At 35.5% G+C, this 16,925-nt stretch overlaps 1 protein-coding gene and 1 long non-coding RNA gene across 2 annotated transcripts in view; both read right to left on the bottom strand.

The window, feature by feature from the left end:
* LOC138910688 (uncharacterized) overlaps window positions 1-16,641 on the bottom strand; it is a 109,164-nt gene extending 92,523 nt beyond the window's left edge. Inside the window, exon 1 of the long non-coding RNA XR_011415840.1 lies at window positions 16,524-16,641. This is a non-coding gene — a long non-coding RNA (uncharacterized lncRNA). The remainder of the gene's footprint in view (window positions 1-16,523) is intronic.
* Window positions 2,772-12,113, bottom strand: LOC104097483 (DNA-3-methyladenine glycosylase 1-like). Its single transcript, XM_070200326.1, has 2 exons — window positions 11,095-12,113; window positions 2,772-3,004 (listed from the first exon to the last, which is right to left on the bottom strand). The coding sequence occupies exons 1-2, from the start codon at window positions 12,111-12,113 to the stop codon at window positions 2,983-2,985; spliced, it is 1,041 nt and encodes a 346-aa protein (XP_070056427.1). The 3' UTR covers window positions 2,772-2,982.
* Window positions 16,642-16,925: the final 284 nt, after the last annotated feature.

The following is a 16,925-nucleotide window of genomic DNA, read 5'->3' as shown; positions in this document are numbered from 1 at the left end:
AGAGCATAAAACAAGAACAGTATCATTTCTCCTTAAACTAAGCAACAACTCAGAGGAAATGCATTGAACTGAACTGTTTAATTGCTCATAAGTGAGGAATGAACGTTGAATTGGGCCATTTTCAGCCCAAATAAAAGCTAGTTTGGACTTAAAAGCTGGAAGTTTAGCCCAAATTGGAAGATAAAGATCAACCACAGGTTGGTCAGGAAAACAAGGGTCATAATTTTCATAATTCATGGCGATAATCTAAGTGTATTTTGAAGAGAGATGCTAAATTTTGTATGAGCAAGAAGTTTTACATGCATGTTGTTATTTATACTACGTATTAACTATTAAGACTAAAATACAATGAATTTTAAAAAAATGTTTGATTGAGAGGTTTTTGATGATTTCTGTTTGATAAGAGGAATTTAGAGTATATATTTCGCATATCCTGATTTATACATCAATAGCCTCGTCAATTTCATGTCTTATTATGTTAAATTACAACGTTATTATCGAGTGGCGAGACATTGACTCCAGCTTCAGCTGCAATATCCGTAAACGCTTCCTCAGATTTAAGATTTAAGATTATTATTCAGATTTAAGATTATTAAGTGCATTTCCTTTTTTTCCTTTACAACTACTTAATTGCAAGAATATGTCTCATTCATTCAAATCTTGGACGGTATATTAAAATTATTAATATGTTATTCATTTAACAACTTATCCAAAGTCGGATTGATTATCTTTGTACGCTGAAGCTGTCAAATCTGCACGAGGATACCGTTTTCAGAAGTTCAGACAAATTTCCGCATATCAATTATCTATCTGTGTTGCTTCATCAAAAAATTTACTCCCTCCGTTCCAATTTATTGAACCTATTTGATTGGCCACGAAATTTAAGAAAAAATAAAGACTTTTGGAATTTGTGGTTCTAAACAAGTCAAAAAGGGGCCCAGGTTATTTGTGTGGTTATAAAAGCTTCTCATTAAGGGTAGAATTGTAAATTTAAGCAAAATTGTTTCCAAATTTAGAAATTTGTCATTCTTTTTGAAACGAACCAAAAAAGAAATAGGTTCACGTAAACTGGAACGGAGGGAGTAGTATAATATTTCTATGTGTGCACACATTATATTTTAGATACTTTAGTGCTTTTCGGACATAAGATAAAATAGAACGACACAGAAGAAACAAAGAAGCTGGGCTGTGTGTAAGAATAGTAAAAATAGCACGGGCTAGCCAGTTTTCGGATTGATAATTGAAAAATAGCCATCGTTTGCAAAGTCATTGAAAAATAGCCACTATTTTGCTGCAACACAGACCGGTCCAGCATAATATACTGGAGATCGGTGCACTTGTGTATGAACTTCTAGCATATTATGCTGGAACTCCAATACGCGGAAAGTTCCAGCATAATATAGTGGAGATTGGAGCACCTGTGTATGAACTTCCAGCATATTATGTTGGACCGGTATATTATACTGGAACATAATATACGGGAGTTATACTGGAACTCCAGCATAATATACTGGAGTTCCAGTATAACTCCAGTATATTATGCTGGAATATTTTTCGATTTTTAAACAGTGTTTTCGTTCAAATTTATCTTTACATGAAAAGTGGCTAAATTTCGATTACTTTTGAAACGGTGGCTATTTTTCAATTATCACTTGTAAATCTAGCTATTTTTGAATTTCTCCCGTAAGAATATCCTAAGGATGACACACAGAAATCGAGAAATGATCCAACTTTTTGCCTAAAATGAAATTTGAATGAAAATGATCAGTAAAAATTTCACACACACACGAACTGATTAGTAATTGTTTGTTACTAATACATGAACTGAAATAATAAAATGACAACTAACCATCATAATAGTAAAAAAACTTTTATTTGTTCAAAATAGTATTACCAAAGATGCAACAAGAATATCCCTACGTTATTAATCTTTGCATAACTAATTTATGCATAACTTGATACGGATCTGAAATTACCTCGATTTTTTCGATCTGTATATCCCATTTAAGTCAAATTCAGTAAAACGAATATCCACTCATCTCTAAGCCAGTTAGCACTTGGTCTTAATGAAACGGTTAGTACATGAGATTACAAATGAGACTTCTCTACCAATTGACTTGGTTAAAGTTTAAACAAACATTCTTATATTTACTTCTACATAAGACAGTACCTGCAGTTTTCCAATTATTATTCCATTTTACCAGATATCAGTAGGAGTGGCAATCGGGCGGGGCGGGGCGGATATGATTCGGGTTGAAAACGGATAATGAAAAAACAGATAAATTATCCGATCCGATCTATATTTAATACGGATAAAAAACAGATTAACCGGTGGATAATATGGGTAACCATATTATCCATGACTTCTTGCATATGATCACTTTTGGAAGAATTCTTAGTCTCCCTAACATGAGGAACCCCCAATTTGAAGTTTTATAAATGTAAAAGTTAGATCCATTAGTTATCCATTTTCTAAATGGATAATATGATTCTTATCCATATTTGACCCGTTTTTAAATGGTTCATTATCCAACTCATTTTTAGTGAATAATATGGGTGGTTAACTGTTTTCTTTTAACCATTTTGCCACCCCTAGATATCAGTATTGTCTCCGGAAAAATCAGCCAATTAATAAGATTGGAGTTACGTTTGTTATGCAAGACTCTAATTAATAATAGTATCCTCTTCAATACTCAACCAACATGGGAGATTTGTACTAAACGTTTAACACTTCTCTTTTTTTTTTTTTTTTTTTTGAGGTGGATATAATATAAGGTTCAAGACAGTTCCAAAGTGGCCTTCCTCAGTAAAAAAGATGGGTCACAACAAAAGTTCTAGCTGAACTTACAAAGTGAATTTACAATGTTCTCAGCTTGATTTTCCAGACTCTTTAGTACACCTAATAACTTGTGGCTAAAGTGGGAGCTATTTGCAACCACGAAAAAAAACTTACACAGCCAACTCACAACTCCGCAACTGCACTTACTGTCCCCATGCACATGCCCTGTATTTGATCACTTCATGATTAGCAAACAAGAAATAATGTAGTTGTAGCTACAAGAAGGTTGAAAGGCTAAAATGAATCCGTACAAAGGGAAAACTGGCGAGAGAGGTAACTACTAATCTTGCCCTAGATAACACCATCGCGAGAGGCAAATTCATGATATAATTTGATGGGTTCAATATTTATGTTCTCACCACTTATCCATTACGCTTTTGCATTTGTAGGTTCAAAACTTGGTTTATGTTAGAATTTTAGTGATTTTTAACATATACATTTATGTTTCTTAAAAAAATGAACTCTTCACATCGCACTGAAGTCACTGCAATACTCAAGGGTAATTTTAACAGCATAAACAAGAGAACACAGGCTATACATAAAGGAGAAACACATAGCAAGGCAAAGATAGACGTGATATAAAAGCAAGATTAGCAACAACTGTAAACTCATAAAGGCCAAAATAAGATGTTTCCTACAGAAAGTAGGAACCTGATGCAAGAGAAACTTTTTTGTCTAATAAGTAATCTCTATTTAACAAGGCATGATAGCATGCCAAATGACTACTAGCGTAATTTGGTAAATTTGTGCTATGGGAGTAACTGTGCAAAAACTTTATATCTCATCAGCTAAGTTACTCGGTGTTACCTAGCATTTGCAGCTGATATTTACCAACATATTTTTTCATTTAAATAAGGGAGCATTAGGCTTCTTTGGTACTTAGATAGGCATGTTTGCATTAGGGTAGGTTTTTATATCACCCCTTGGCAGAGGCGGATCCGGGATTTAAATTCTATGGGTTCAATTTTAAAAAATTTTAACATTGAACCCATTATATATTTAAAGTTATGGGTTCAAATCTATTATTTTTGCAATTTTAATGAAGTTTTACACATAAATTTCTACTCAGCGTCGAAAGTTATGGGTTCAATTGAACCTGTAACTCTCACACTGGATCCGCCTCTGACCCTTAGGGTGTGGCCCTTCCCAGGACCCTGCGTGAATGCGGGATGCTTTGTGCACCGGGTTGCTCTTTTTAAGGCTTCTTTGGTACTTTATCCAACCTTACCCGAGGAAGTTATTCCAAAGAGATTCCAGGTGCTTATTCCTAGGATATTCTAGGTTGAATTCCAAAGTTTTGTTGTTCCTTTCTGTCCAACAGTCCCCGCCAAATAGCACGGGGTATGGTATTTTAAATTTTCTGAGACATTTTGCTGAGTCAAGAGCATAGATAATGTTAGTTTATAGATATGTATAGTGTAGTCTTGTCCCACATTGGAAGATGAGTAATGTCTCGTTGTAATGTATAGCTATAAATAGGGACCTCTTGTATTGTATTTATCATCCAATATCAATAATATATTTTCTCCCGTGTCTTCTCACATGGTATCAGAGCATTAGTGAGAAAAGATCGTTGTGCGTCATTCCAGCGTTAACCGGGAAGAAAGAACTTAGTCATCGTGTAATTTTTTCGGTGACCTAAGGCTTGTCTAAGTGAAAGTCACTTTCTGTCGGTGTTGTGCTAAAACCAACACCACAACGAGGTAGATCACCTCCGACTACCAACCCCTAAAATTTTATCCGGCAGAAAAGCCGCCACGCTCCTCCACGCACCGGCAACAACTTTTCCGGCGAGGGTTCCGGCCACTTTCCGGCTATTTTTTCGCGAAACTTCTTCAGGACAGTGTGCTCTCCTCAAAATTCCGAGCCTACCCATCTAATTCAAATCAAATTCCGGCCACTTTTATATTTTTTCCGTCGTGAACAGTGACCTTTCTGGCCATTTTTTGAAAATATTTCTTCAGGACAGCTTGCTCGCAAAGGAATTCCGAGTTTATCCATACGGGTTACAACAAATTCCGACAACTTTGGAATTTTCCGGCGAGCTACAGTGTTTCCGGCGTGAACGGTGTTTCCGGCACAGAAACATTGTTCTGTTTTCCTGTTGTAAACAGTGTTTTTCAAGTTATTTCTTCAGTTTTCTCACAGGAGTTACTTATTTTCACTATTTCAAGTTAACCCTACTACTACAAATTGTAGCGACATAGGAACCGATGCTTTGAATAGTCGGATGGTTTCTTTAGCAGAGTATATTGAGTTCCTTCAGTATAAAGCATGTAAGCAGACATCTTCTGAGATAGCTTCTGTTGTTCAAACAGGTAATAGCGTGACTTGTTTCTCCCAATCTTCATCCTCTGAGTCTTGGGTCATTGATTCAGGTGCATCAAATCATATTTTTGGTAACAAATCTCTTTTCACTACTATTTCGTATTCTCAATCTCTTCCAAAAGTCACAATGGCCAATGGGTCTCAAACCATGGCAACTGCAATAGGTCAAGCAAGCCCACTTCCTTCCTTACCTTTAGAGTCAGTCCTTTATGTTCCCAATAGTCCTTTTAATCTCATAGCTGTTAGTCGTTTAGCCAAATCACTTAAATGCGCTGTTTTATTTCTTGATAACCATGTTTTTATACAGGAACGCAGTACGGGGCGGATCATTGGTACCGGACGTGAATCAAACGGACTTTATTACCTTATCCTTGCTAAATCACATGGACTCACATCTTGTCTTTCTTCTACAACTTGTCATGTTACTGATTCACCAGATTTATTACATAAACGGTTGGGACATCCCAGTTTGTCAAAATTTCAGAAAATAGTATCTGGTTTATCTCACTTGTCAGCTCTAGAGTGTGAGTCATGTTAGCTCGGAAAGCATACCCGCTCTCATTTCCCTCGGTGTCTTGATAATCGAGCAGAGTCACCTTTTACTTTAGTCCATTCAGATGTTTGGGGTCCTAGTCGGGTCAATTCCACCTTAGGATTCCGCTACTTTGTCAGTTTCATTGATGATTATTCCAGGTGCACTTGGATATTTTTGATAAAAAATCGATCTGAGCTGTTTTCTATTTTCCAGACCTTCCACGCTAAATTCAAAATCAATTTGGGATTTCTATTCGTATATTTCGTAGTGATAATGCCCGAGAGTATTTGTCTTCCCCATTTCAGCAGTTTATGAAATCTCATGGGATTATTCATCAAACATCTTGTCCGTACACATCTCAACAAAATGGGGTAGCTGAAAGAAAGAATAGACATCTTATTGAAACTGCTCGTACCCTACTCATACAATTTCATGCTCCGTTGCGTTTTTGGACAATCTAATGCTCCGTTGCGTTTTTTGGGGGATGTCGTTCTTACATCTTGCTATCTTATTAATCGTATGCCATCTTCAGCTATCCAGAACCAAGTTCCATTCTCTGTCATGTTTCCCCACTTACCTTTGTTCTCTCTTCCACCTCGTATCTTTGGAAGCACTTGTTTTGTCCATAACCTTACTCCAGGAACAGATAAGTTAGCTCCTCGTGCTCTTAAGTGCGTATTTCTGGGTTTCTCGAGAACACAAAAGGGGTATCGATGCTACTCTCCTGACCTCCAGCGGTACCTTATGTCCGCTGATGTTACCTTCTTTGAAACCCAATCATACTTCACAGGTTCAGGTCATCACTTAGATATTTCTGAGGTACTACCAGTTTCATCTTTTGGAGATTCAGTCACTCCAGCTCCACCACCTACAGCTCCAGTTATAGCTCCACCACCTATAGCTCCAGTTGTAGCTCTACCACCTATAGCTCCAGTTCCACCACCTACAGCTCCGGTTGTAGCTCCACCACCTATAGCTCCAGTTACTCCACATAATCCAGTTCAACCTTCTGCAGCTCCACCACTCTTGACTTATCATCGTCGTTCACATCCAGCATCAGGCCCAGGTGATTCACGCCCCGCATCAGATTCTGCACCTATTGCGGGCTTGTCTCCTCTTAGTCAACCAATTGCACTCCGCAAAGGTGTACGATCCACACTTAATCCTAATCCCCACTATGTCGGTTTAAGTTATCATCGTTTGTCGTCACCACATTATGCTTTTATATCTTCTTTGTCCACTGTTTCTATCCCTAAGTCTACAGGTGAGGCACTATCTCATCCAGGATGGCGACATGTTATGATTGACGAGTTAAAATAATTTCAATATAGATCAACTTAACTTACGGTATTTTAATAAACCAAAAGATCCGCACCCGTGTCGGACATCCGCACCAGTGTCCGAGCAACTTAACTTACGGCATTTTAATAAACCAAAAGAAGAGGGGATATTTTGTTCCTATTATGTAAGGAGAGTAGAACAAAAGGAAATTGAACTAAAAAGAATTCGGTTAGGAATTTCCTTACATATCACTGTTAAGATCCATTGGCTTTGGCATTTAGGTTGATGTTTGGTGTTGCATTTTTCTTGGTAAACAAATCCAAGAGTAGCCTTATTGACTTACATTTGTCATTCATTTCTATCTACAATCTATGTGAATAAGAACCCACGCGATTCACATGTGATTTCCATTAGTAAAGAATGAGACTGTGACCTTAATCTATTTGGGATCTTCCTCCAAACTAGTGCAGGGACCGAGTTTATTCTTTAATAATAATCATTTCCACTTTTCATCACCCTCATGAAACCACAATAATGAGCTGTATAGACTTAACAACCAAGATCTTTTGCCAATTTTCCGTTTTTCTTTTTCTTCCTTCCCGAAAACCTTCTCAGGTTTAAGGCGCAAGTTCATAAAATTATATTACTTCGTCAGTGGAAAAAAGGTGCTAATTGCTCTGATCCCTTTTAGTAGACAACTTTGCCATGAATTCTAGTGACTCAAATATTGCATCCCATTACTTATGAAATCATTTTAACTGGGAAGGCACGGGAGAAAATATGTTATTGATATTGGATGATAAATACAATACAAAAGGTCCTTATTTATAGCTATACACTACAAGGAGATATTACTCCTCTTCCAATGTGGGACAAGACTACACTATACATATCTATAAACTAACACTCCCCCTCAAGCCGGTGCATACACATCATATGTACCGAGCTTGTTACACATGTAACTAATACGAGAACCAGTAAGAGACTTAGTGAAAATATCTGCTAGTTGATCATTCGACTTTACAAACTTTGTAACAATATCTCCTGAAAGTATTTTTTCTCTGACAAAGTGACAGTCGATCTCAATGTGTTTAATCCTCTCATGGAACACCGGATTTGACGCAATATGAAGAGCAGCTTGGTTATCACACACTAGTTCCATCTTGCTGATTTCTCTGAACTTTAACTCCTTGAGCAACTGCTTGACCCAAACTAACTCACACGTCGCCATAGCCATGGCCCGATATTCGGCTTCGGCGCTAGATCGAACAACTACATTCTCTTGCTCTTCCACGAGACCAAATTACCTCCTACTAGAACACAATATCCAGACGTAGAACGTCTATCAAAAGGTGATCCTGCCCAATCAGCATTTGTGTACCCAACAATCTGCTCGTGGCCTCGATCCTCAAATAGTATCCTTTGCCTGGAGCTGACTTTATATACCGAAGAATGCGAACAACTGCATCCCAGTGACTATCACAGGGAGAATCCATAAACTGACTTATAACACTCACCGGAAAAGAAATGTCAGGTCTAGTCACTGTGAGGTAATTCAATTTGCCAACCAACCTCCTATATCTCGTAGGGTCTCTAAGAGGCTCCCCTGTCCAGGCAGAAGCTTAGCATTCGGATCCATAGGAGAGTCAATAGATCTGCAACCCATCATTCCAGTCTCCTCAAGAATGTCTAAGGCATACTTTCGCTGTAAAATAACAATACCTGAGCTAGACTGAGCGATTTCAATACCTAGAAAATACTTCAATCTGCCCAGATCCTTAGTTTGGAAGTGCTGAAAGAAATGTTCCTTCAGATTAGTAATACCATCCTGATCATTACCAGTAATAACAATATCATCAACATAAACCACTAGATAAATACACAGATTAGGAGCAAAATGCCGATAAAACACAGAGTGATCAGTCTCACTACGATTTATCATCCAATATCAATAACATATTTTCTCCCGTGCCTTCTCACAGTTAAAATGATTTCATAAGTAATGGGATGCAATATTTGAGTCACTAGAATTCATGGCAAAGTTGTCTACTAAAAGGGATCAGAGCAATTAGCACCTTTTTTCCACTGACGAAGTAATATAATTTTATGAACTTGCGCCTTAAACCTGAGAAGGTTTTCGGGAAGGAAGAAAAAGAAAAACGGAAAATTGGCAAAAGATCTTGGTTGTTAAGTCTATACAGCTCATTATTGTGGTTTCATGAGGGTGATGAAAAGTGGAAATGATTATTATTAAAGAATAAACTCGGTCCCTGCACTAGTTTGGAGGAAGATCCCAAATAGATTAAGGTCACAGTCTCATTCTTTACTAATGGAAATCACATGTAAATCGCGTGGGTTCTTATTCACATAGATTGTAGATAGAAATGAATGACAAATGTAAGTCAATAAGGCTACTCTTGGATTTGTTTACCAAGAAAAATGCAACACCAAACATCAACCTAAATGCCAAAGCCAATGGATCTTAACAGTGATATGTAAGGAAATTCCTAACCGAATTCTTTTTAGTTCAATTTCCTTTTGTTCTCCTCTCCTTACATAATAGGAACAAAATATCCCCTCTTCTTTTGGTTTATTAAAATGCCGTAAGTTAAGTTGCTCGGACACTGGTGCGGATGTCCGACACGGGTGCGGATCTAGAGGTCGAATCTTGCGAGATGTAAATTCTAAAATTCGGGGATACGGATCCTAGTACATATACGGGTGCGGGGATCCGGCTAAAAGTAAAATAAAAAAATCTCTAAATTATGAGAAATTTTGTGGTGTACTTACATATAGCTTGTAAAGTGAGGATTTCTTTATTATTCTTAAGTTGTAGATAAGTAAATGATTGATTTCCTAGATAAGGTATGCTATTTTCTTCAAATTTACCCTGGTTTTGGTTCTGATTTCGGGAATCAAATTGTATCTCGTATCGAATTTTTCCATCCATCGTGGTCAAAGTACCCAAAATTATTTGAATAGATCCGGTACGAATCCCATACCCACACCCATACTAGTGTCGTGTCGACACGGGTGCGGCACCTAAACTGCCGTGTCGGAGCAACTTAAATTTCTTATTCCTCCTTTCATATGAAAGCCTTGGACATACGAATGATAACTAAGATACTACATGTGATTTTAGCTTTGAATTGTTAATCGAGTAACCAAGGAAACAGCGCGTAGATCCGCTCAGATTTGATGGAACAAAATTGATGTTATCACTTTTTTCCTACTAATTCTTTTCTTTTTTAAGCTTTTGACTAACAAAGCAGAACTACCTTGAGATTAATCTAACTACCGTGTAACTACAATATTGTGGGGGACAACTTTTACCTGAAAGGAAAAGGGAAAACATGGAAGAAGATTCTTAAACATCTGAGCAGAAACCAGCTAAACACTAGAGAAGATTCAAAATCATTGTATGATGGCAATTAAGCCAATGATTCTATTAAGCATATTTGACTTCCAATCCATAGAAGACAGGTGAATCTACAAGCCAGGTAATGTAAAAGTTTCTGAACTAGAAGCTCAAAGAAACGCATACAAACTTGTATATGCTGCTTGAAAACTTAATAGCTTCAATATTGAGGTACTGTGGCCTTAGAGAAGATATTATGCATTAATGCTCTTGCTCATTATGTGCTTTAATTTGACACGAGTCTGTTCCGAGCTTCTACTATAGGGTCACAATGCTATCATTAAATTTAAGATTGTACTCCAACTCTCATATCAATTGTCCCCCTTATAAGGCTACCTCAAATCTCAATTTGTGTTTGATACGATGGATATCTCAATAAGTTATATGTATATAAATAGACTGCCTAAAAACCTTGCTTCCATCCATTCTAGAAATTTTACTCACTGATCATGAAGTTCCTGAGCAAAATTCTGGTTCCCCGAAGTTACAATGTGCCAACGGGGCATCAATACTCTCGACATTGTCATATAGGTTAATGGTACATTCATCTCAACTAAGAAAAGTAATCAATCAACTTTCCCCAACCGATAACCATCATTTAAGTAATTTGACCGCAATGAAACATTCATGGAAAAACTTAGAAGAGCAATTACTGCACAGTTAATGGCAAACTAGAAGCAAAAGGAAACATACCCAACATTATGAATCTCATTAAGAGGATCCAAGAAATGCTGATGTTGCTGTTGCAGAAGCAGCTGCAAACTAACATCAGAATTCCCAACAACAGTTGCTTTCGAATTCGCCCCCTTTGCCTCTACAAACCTCCAAATGTACCAAGAAGCAACCGATCTATAAGGCTTCCATTTCTCACACAACTGATCCATTTGCGAAGGCCTAGGAAGATCCTCAAGCCCATATAACATTTTCACTCCTTTCCTAATACCAAGATCATGTATTGGCAAAACATCCGGCCTATGCAACGAAAATATCATAAACATATGAACTGACCAAGGCCCCACTCCATTGACCATAGTAAGCATAGCAAAAAGGGACTTATCATCCATTTCCACAATTGACTTATCAGACAAAATCCCATTTTGATACTTCCTTGCTAGGTCATGTAAATAACTTGCTTTTCTAGCAGATATCCCAATTTGACGAAGCTGTTGTGGGGTTAATCCTAAAACAATATCTGGACTTATATTACACTCGCCACCACAAAGAGAGATGAATCGAGAGTAAATTGAGGAACCAGCTTTGAAAGCTAATTGCTGAAAAAGAATGCTTTTTGTCAAGGCAAGAAAAGGGGGTTGAGAAAGTTCAAGAATGGGAAGTGGGTAAGTTTGTATTAATGGGATAAGTAATGGGTCGGAGGATTTGAGGTAATTAATGGCTGATTCTAGTTCACCTTCGGATGAAAGTGAACGAGGAATGAGCCTTGGGTTGGAATTATTGTGGGAATCTGTAGTGTTGGAAAGTTTACGAAATTTTCTGGGTCGGGAAGGGAGTTTGGAGGGTGGTGAATGAGATTGGCGGGGTACATTGGTTAGGTAGGTGGTGGTGTTAGGGTTGGGTTGAGATTGAGATTCTGATTCTGATTCTTCGCCCATGGAATGGATGAAGATTTTGAAGGCAGCACTGTCACTGTTACTCTCAGCTGATTTGGGAGGAGTGAGGCTATGAGGGACGGAGCATATAAATACATTATACATATATTTTTTATAAATATAATCATCATTAAATTATATTAACGAACTTACTTATTTTGTTATTTTAATATAATGAGTATTTAATTATAGTAAATTAATATAGTTTGAAATATATTAGGCGTGTGTATTTTATGTTTCTGCTTTCCCTTTACGAGATTCTTGTAGTTTCTTGGAGAGTCGTTACATATTGTATTCTATCGTATTATTACTTTAAATACAATGTTTGTTTTGATTATTATCGTTAAATTCGTCGTTACGTAACGATAAAAAATGCACTTTATGGAACGACTAATTTGTTGTGATCGCGTCGTTACTTTTTTTCCTCTTTCATCTTGTCATTTCTTATTATTAAATAATTTTATTTATCCTATACTCTACCTATTTATATAGCAATTCTATCTCCTACCTTACTTTTTCTTTATAATATTATAATTTATTTCTTTATTTTGTTGGTGCATGACATCATCGGACCACGACAAACAATACAATATATCCAAACATTGTATACATCAAAACGATATAATACAATATTATGCGATACATTATGAAACAATACATAGCAACTACACAAACAAGTTGTTGATGTAGAAGATTATTTCCAAGCTAGTTTTATTGTCAAAATAGTACGTGCTTGTCATTTTTCGGACTGATAATTGAAAAATAGTCGGCGCTTGCGAAATCATTAAAAAAATAGCCATTATTTTGCTGAAATACGGAAAGATCTAACATAATATGCGGGATTATGAATCTTATGCGTATAAACTTCCAGCATATTATGTTTGAACTCGAACACACGGAAAAGTTCCAGCATAATACGCGGGATTATGGAGCTCCCGCATAAAAATTTCCAGCACATTATAAAATTCAAGCATATTATGCTGGAAGCTCATATGTACAAAATTCGAACTCCAGCATATTATGCTGGAATATTTCCGGATTTTTAACAATATTTTTGTTCAAATTTTATCTTTACATGAAAATGACTAAATTTCAATTACTTTCGAAATTGTGACTATTTTTGAATTTCATTCATTTTTATTTGCAATGGAGTAAAGTTTTATAGGGCAAGTACACGAATAGCCATTCTCATGGATGCTATTTAGAGATTACAAGTACTTATTTGTCCTAAAATTTTAAACTAAAAATCTTAACTTCAGCCCAATTCAGGACACACCGGTAAATTTCTAAATAGTTTTCCTTTAGAGTGGTTACCTGATGTCATTTCTACAAGTAGGTTGGGCTTAATTGGCCCAATGGTAGATGGGTCTAATTGGCCCAATGGTCTGTTAATTTCTTGAGCTTGTAAGAATTGCAAATCAAAATGTATTAGTAGTATATTTTATTGAGAATTAGATTATCGCCATGATGATTTTCTTTTAGATTCCTAGAGGTGAAAAAACATCTTGTACAAGTTCATTTGTCGCTTTTATAGACCAAATCGAATTATCTCCTATGAATATCCAACTTGCCCTGTCCAAATATGATGCTACATTAATTTGATGATTAATTCAAGAAATTTAATTAGCAGAAAAGTCATGCCCGAACATCCTAGGTCTGTCTTCTAACTATTTACTATATATTTATGTATACCAACTTCAATGGCGTACGCATGACTTATTTTTAAGTGGTGTCAATATTTAAAAAATGAATAAATATATAAATTATTATAATAAGTAGGATTTTGTTCAACACTAGAGTAGCAGTTTGAAACAACCATTTTCAAAATAAGGTGCAGCAATTATGTGTCTGGATTAAACTAATTTTGATAAAATAAGAACAAAGATAAGCTGACTAGACGAGTACGTCGGAAAACGATGGAAAATCCAAACGCAATCCTTTTTAGTTGTAGTTATTGGTATCCACGTTCCATTATATTTCATTCAAAAACTAGAGGCTCTTAATTAAATTTCATGGTTACCACATACTTGTACAACTAATAAGTAATAATGCATATTGGAATAAATAAATACAAATGCAGTTGTTGTGCATAGGGGCTGTGCATAATTTGGTGAATACTGAATTACCGTACCGAAATCGAAAATTTTGGTATTCGGTATTCGGTATGGTATTTGATTTAAGTTTTTTTAAAAAAAATGGTATTAGGTATGATATTTGGTATTTTAAAATGAAATACCGATACCGTACCGAAATATATAATATTACACAATACACATTTTATTAATTACAACACAAGTATAAAAAATCTAAAATTTTATTTTCCTTTATTATCTAAGTTCATCAATTAATTCTAAGCAAGTAACAAGACATTTCTCTAAGTTTTCTCTCTCTAGGTTAGTATATGTTGGTTTTGGACAAAAATTTTATCAAACAAACGTTTTAAATTTTGTACTTTTGAGTAATTTAATTAAGAATATTATTGTCTATGACTTTATGCAGTAGTTAGTATTCAAACCGAATAAACCGAAGTTACCGAACCGAATAAACCGAAACCAAAAGGAAAAAAACTGAACCATACCGAATTTAATTAGGTACGGTATTGATATAGCATTTTACAAAACCGAATACTGAAAATACCGAACCGAAATATTTAAATACCATACCGTACCGACCGATAAACACCCCTAGTTGTACATTCCTCACGTTCCATTTTCTCAAAGGAGTTAATTCAGTTTTAACTTTAGCGAGGAAAAGCAACAATCAAAGCTATTCTTGACCAAGGACATTTTTATATTTAAAAAAAAAATTGCTGTATTTAGCGTCAATTATACAAAGTAAGAATAAGATTTGTGTATGCTCCCATCCTCCTCATGCACTATTTATGAAATCACAGTCATTATGTTATTATTGTTGTAATTGTAGTAGCGTCGTTGTCACGATCCAATTTAGGATCATGACCGACACTTAGGAGCAAGTGCCCCCAAGTGACTATCCCAAAAACTTTCCTGTCTCAAATCAATAACCAAATATCCTAATGTCAATTCAAACGACAATGACTTTATCAATTAACCAAAATAAATATCTACCATTAATAGCCCACCCACTAACAACTAGAAATACTACTTTATCTCCAACTTTGATAAGAATAAGCGATACTTAACATAAGTCTATAATAACAAAAGAATACTCAAGACACTAAAAGAATGACTATGGAGCGACTCTAATAGTTCAAAGAAAAGACCATAACAATAAATAAAATTTCCGTCCAGGCGAACAAGTGCAAGGCTCACCAAGAACTATCAACTTGTGCGCTCTAATTAACGAAATTCTCACCCGCGTCAACTGTTGTCTCTGTAAAAAATAATTAGCGGGGAATGAGTCGCTAGTTCAGTAAGTAATAACACTTAACCATAACTGTTTTTATTGGGGACAAGTCAGAAAACATGCTAGTATATATATTAAACAGAAAATATCATAAGAATGTCCTTTCAGAACAATAAACAATAATCAGTCTCATCAAAGTTTTTCATGTAATATAAATCAATTGACAACTCGGTAATAAGCTCGGTAAATATTGTGTAATATTAATATTCATGTTTGGGAGGTTTCAATGAACGGATCATGTAATCAGTATAACTGTGAACTTCTTGCGAAGAAGTCAAATATAACGGTAGTCCCTACTCGAGGAAAATCAGTAACGGTATGCTAGTTTTACCTTCCCACTAGCGAGGGATGTAACGATAATCGGTAATTATAAGGTGCACCAGGTCTAACGAATCCGCCGTTATTTACGGGATCTTTCAAAGTCTACTCCCATTTATACTTGTCTCTATAATCCGTATATACTCATAAGAAAGTATTTTAAAACAATATAGGGCATTTCGATTTTTATCAAATCATGTAATTTTATTTCGATAACCGTAAATTCAAGTAACGGTAAAATATATCTAGTGACAACAAAAATATTTAAAATAACGGTAATCATCTCAAATAACTATTTCGGTATCATATCGAATAAAAGACTTGTCCCACATGCAACTCAAAATAATCGGTAACATATTCATATTAAAAATTATGGGTAAATCATGCAAGTTATGAAAATACAAATTGCGGTAAGATTACTACTCACAATACTCGTGCCGAAATACCAAATGCTTCACCTCGAGCAATTCATACAAATTTCTCCAATCAATCTATAATTATATAATATCAATCTCATGTTAATTTTCTTGTTTAGGCTAATTCATAGCTAATTTAGAATTCCCAACCCTCGAGGTTTCATATTTGACTCTTAATTCGCCGAATTATATTTAACCACATATGAATAATTACTAATTTATCAACTCCAACATATTCATATAATTTATTAATCCAGTTTCATAAAGTTCTATTGATTCTTTAGGAAGAAAATTCTCAATTGTGTAAATGAACTAGTGTAATTTCTATTACTCTGTAGAATCTTCCAATCATGAGAATTGAAATTAAATTTACCGGAAGAAGAAGCTCAAGTAATACTCGTAAGACACAATTAGTGCTTAAGATTCCTCAACAGTTATAGCTATGGTTCCAACGCACTTCATCAACTTCTTCCTCCTTATTTTCTCTTTTCTTTCTTTCCTTTACTCGTTTTTTTGGTTTTTCGTTTCTCTAAAGCTTTTGCTTCATTCCCTTCCCCTGACCTTTTTCAATTGGCAGATATGTTCTAATGGACTTCGGCCCTTTTCTTTCAATTCCTTATCCCTTTTTTTTTTTTTGTTTTTTTTGTTTTATTTGTTAGTTCTATTATTATTATTTTTTTGGACTTAAATTATTCCCTAAATATCCCATATGTCCTCATTTAAAATTGTATATAGTCAAAATCATTTTCAATCTTCGTACCATCGGTGAAGACGGATCGAAGAGCGTCTTCATAATATC

This window comes from Nicotiana tomentosiformis, chromosome 4 (assembly GCF_000390325.3).
Source record: "Nicotiana tomentosiformis chromosome 4, ASM39032v3, whole genome shotgun sequence".
Classification (NCBI taxonomy): Eukaryota; Viridiplantae; Streptophyta; class Magnoliopsida; order Solanales; family Solanaceae; genus Nicotiana; species Nicotiana tomentosiformis.
Note: the sequence above shows the minus strand (reverse complement) of the source record. Positions and strands in the feature narration are given on the sequence as shown.

Excerpts from the sequence above, each read along its gene's own strand:
- LOC104097483 (XM_070200326.1), bottom strand. The coding sequence starts at position 12,113 with ATGTATAATGTATTTATATGCTCCGTCCCTCATAGCCTCACTCCTCCC. Across the intron at positions 3,005-11,094 it reads AATGAGATTCATAATGTTGG|GGCATGTGCATGGGGACAGT; the intron begins GTATGTTTCCTT and ends GATCAAATACAG.